General features: G+C 37.5%; 1 protein-coding gene across 1 annotated transcript; it reads right to left on the bottom strand.

Moving 5' to 3' along the window:
• Nucleotides 1-234: 234 nt before the first annotated feature.
• Nucleotides 235-669, bottom strand: LOC116131310 (glutaredoxin-C1-like). The gene has a single exon (XM_031416977.1). It carries the CDS (start codon nt 667-669, stop codon nt 289-291), a length of 381 nt encoding a protein of 126 aa, XP_031272837.1. The 3' UTR covers nt 235-288.
• Nucleotides 670-2,384: the final 1,715 nt, after the last annotated feature.

The raw sequence follows: 2,384 nt of genomic DNA, 5'->3' as shown, positions 1-2,384 counted from the left end.
GTGAACTCACTCATCAACGAGAAACACTAACAACTTGTAAAGAAACCCAGTAATGATCCAAGTTTAACATACATTGATTTAATTTGATTGCATTAGTTTATATAATTAAGCCTTGCTCATTCTCAGCTCTCATTTTACATTCGACTTTCAGTAGAAAAAAAAAGAAAAAAAAAAAAAGAAGGTAAATTAATCTAAAACATGGAGATCATGAAAAACAGACACTCTCCTTCCTCCTTTATAATCTGCATTAAAATTAGACTGATGTTGTTATTTATTATTTGTCAAAACTCAAAGCCAAAGAGCTCCAGCTTCCTTGAGAAGTGGGACTAAACTGCCATTAATATGGGAAGCCATGACTCGGTCCATGGAGCCAATCAGTTTGCCACCAATGAACACAGCAGGAACTGCAGAAGAACTTCCAAGCAACCTCATTAATGCTCTCTCAATCTCCTTCCCTCTGGGATCATGATCCAGCTCGTACACAGTCGGGTTCACCCCCATTCCGCAAAACAACCTCTTCACAGCGTGGCACATGCAACAACCACTCAAAGTAAAAATCACCACTGCACTCTCTGAAGCCAGCCTCGCAACTCTCTCCAGTGGATCCTCCATGTTCCTGCTCCTCATTGGCACGTAGAAACCCCATGAATCAGCTATCTGGTACTGCATTTTTCTCAAAAGAACAGTAGAACACAAGAGAATTCGACTAAAATTTGATCTTAAAAGGAAGTGAAGATGTGTAAATGAGTAAGTGAGCTGTGTGTGTTTTGGAAAGTGAAGTTTGGTGGGGTTGTTTATATAGGGATTGCGAAGAGGATGGTATAATGGTAATTAAAAGAAGTTTGTCTGTTGTTGTCGCAGCGCGTGCTTAGAAGATTTTTTGGATTTTGCTTTAAAAGGATTGTTGTCTGGAGAGTGGAGATACAAGACACTGCATGTATACTTAGAGTGAGCTTTAGTAGAAGCCAAGGTGTCAGTTTTAGAAGGCGGCTATATAAACTTTGTCTACTCTAAGAGAGTAAATAGAGGTACAATTATTACTAGTTATTAATGTAGATAAAAAGAATTAAATTAGGGTTTATAATATAAAACTAAAACCTGGAACATGGCAGCAGGCTTTTTCAGGCGAAGGCTGACGGGGATTTAGAGACGGCTGTCCCCGTCCTCCTTGTCGGTTCTTGGGATTAAGATTTCTATATATATGACGTGACTCTTACGCGCATGTCCACCCTTTTTTAATTATAATATAATTGTTTACTTCCTCAACGATAAACATGAAGTTTTTAACAATGATTATAATCTCAAAAGTCCTCGGAGATTTGCAAATTCAACGCCTTTCTCTTTACCTTCACCTTCATCTTCATGCCCATGACAATTTCAAGGCTACTTTTCTCATGGTCAAAGTCATGGTGAAACTAGAAACTTTGCTCAAGTTAATGTTTTAATTTCTGCAAACCTTAAAATTTTCTATGGAAGAAAATGGGAGATATTTTAAGTGTTTGTTTTGGGGATTGGAGAATCCCCATACTTATTAACAGAGTTTGATTAGTATTAGGAAGAAGCGATCTTGATTACAACCCAACGAAGAATTTGGCAGTACAAGGAACTCCAGTTAGTAATTGTGATGTATATAATTGTATCGTTATGCGAACCATTGCGTAATGCAGCTGGATTGCAGAGGAAGAAGATGATCATCTAATTATAGAAACAAAATCAGTCCATTATACCAGATATTAATTGATGAATTGAAGAGAAAGATGGGTAAGTAATAGTTTTATTATATTTTGGGACTATGTTTACCTAAAGCAGAGACAATGTGCCAGTTGCGCTTGACATAAAGAGTTAAGGCGTGGCCTGCAACCACAGGCCTATTCAGGCGGCGGGTACGGATGCGCCGAATACCGGCGGGTTGCCAGCATCTTTCATCTTTGTATTGTAAAGTGGGTCGGGTTAGATCCGACCACAAGTTTAACACTTTTTTTTTTTTTGGCTGCTACCAGCTCAGCTCAGCTGTCTTTCTGGTTTTCTTAACTCGCAGTAAAATATTATAAGCATGCAATGCAATGCAAAGTAAATAGTTGACCTTGACGCATTTAACATGGCATATATATCTCAGCCAGACAGAACTGTAAATGTAATTACTGTCTGCTCTGTTTCTGGGTAGCTATTAAAAAGCAGAGCCCAGAGAGATGTATAAAAAATGGCTAAAATTTATTAACTTTCTTTGGTATATCAGTAAATATAGTGATACCTGTTTCGATCTCTGTTCTTTCTTAATTAGTATGGTGCTATGGTTATTAAATTAACATGTTCGTTTCTGTCTTGTCATATTAAGATATTTCTCGGTGCTACTGAAAATTAGTAAATGATGCTTGTTTGATTCA

Source organism: Pistacia vera, unplaced genomic scaffold (assembly GCF_008641045.1).
Source record: "Pistacia vera cultivar Batoury unplaced genomic scaffold, PisVer_v2 Contig230, whole genome shotgun sequence".
NCBI lineage: Eukaryota > Viridiplantae > Streptophyta > Magnoliopsida > Sapindales > Anacardiaceae > Pistacia > Pistacia vera.
This window is presented reverse-complemented; position numbering and strand designations above follow the sequence as displayed.

Coding starts and splice junctions, on each gene's coding strand:
- LOC116131310 (XM_031416977.1), bottom strand. CDS start 669: ATGCAGTACCAGATAGCTGATTCATGGGGTTTCTACGTGCCAATGAGG.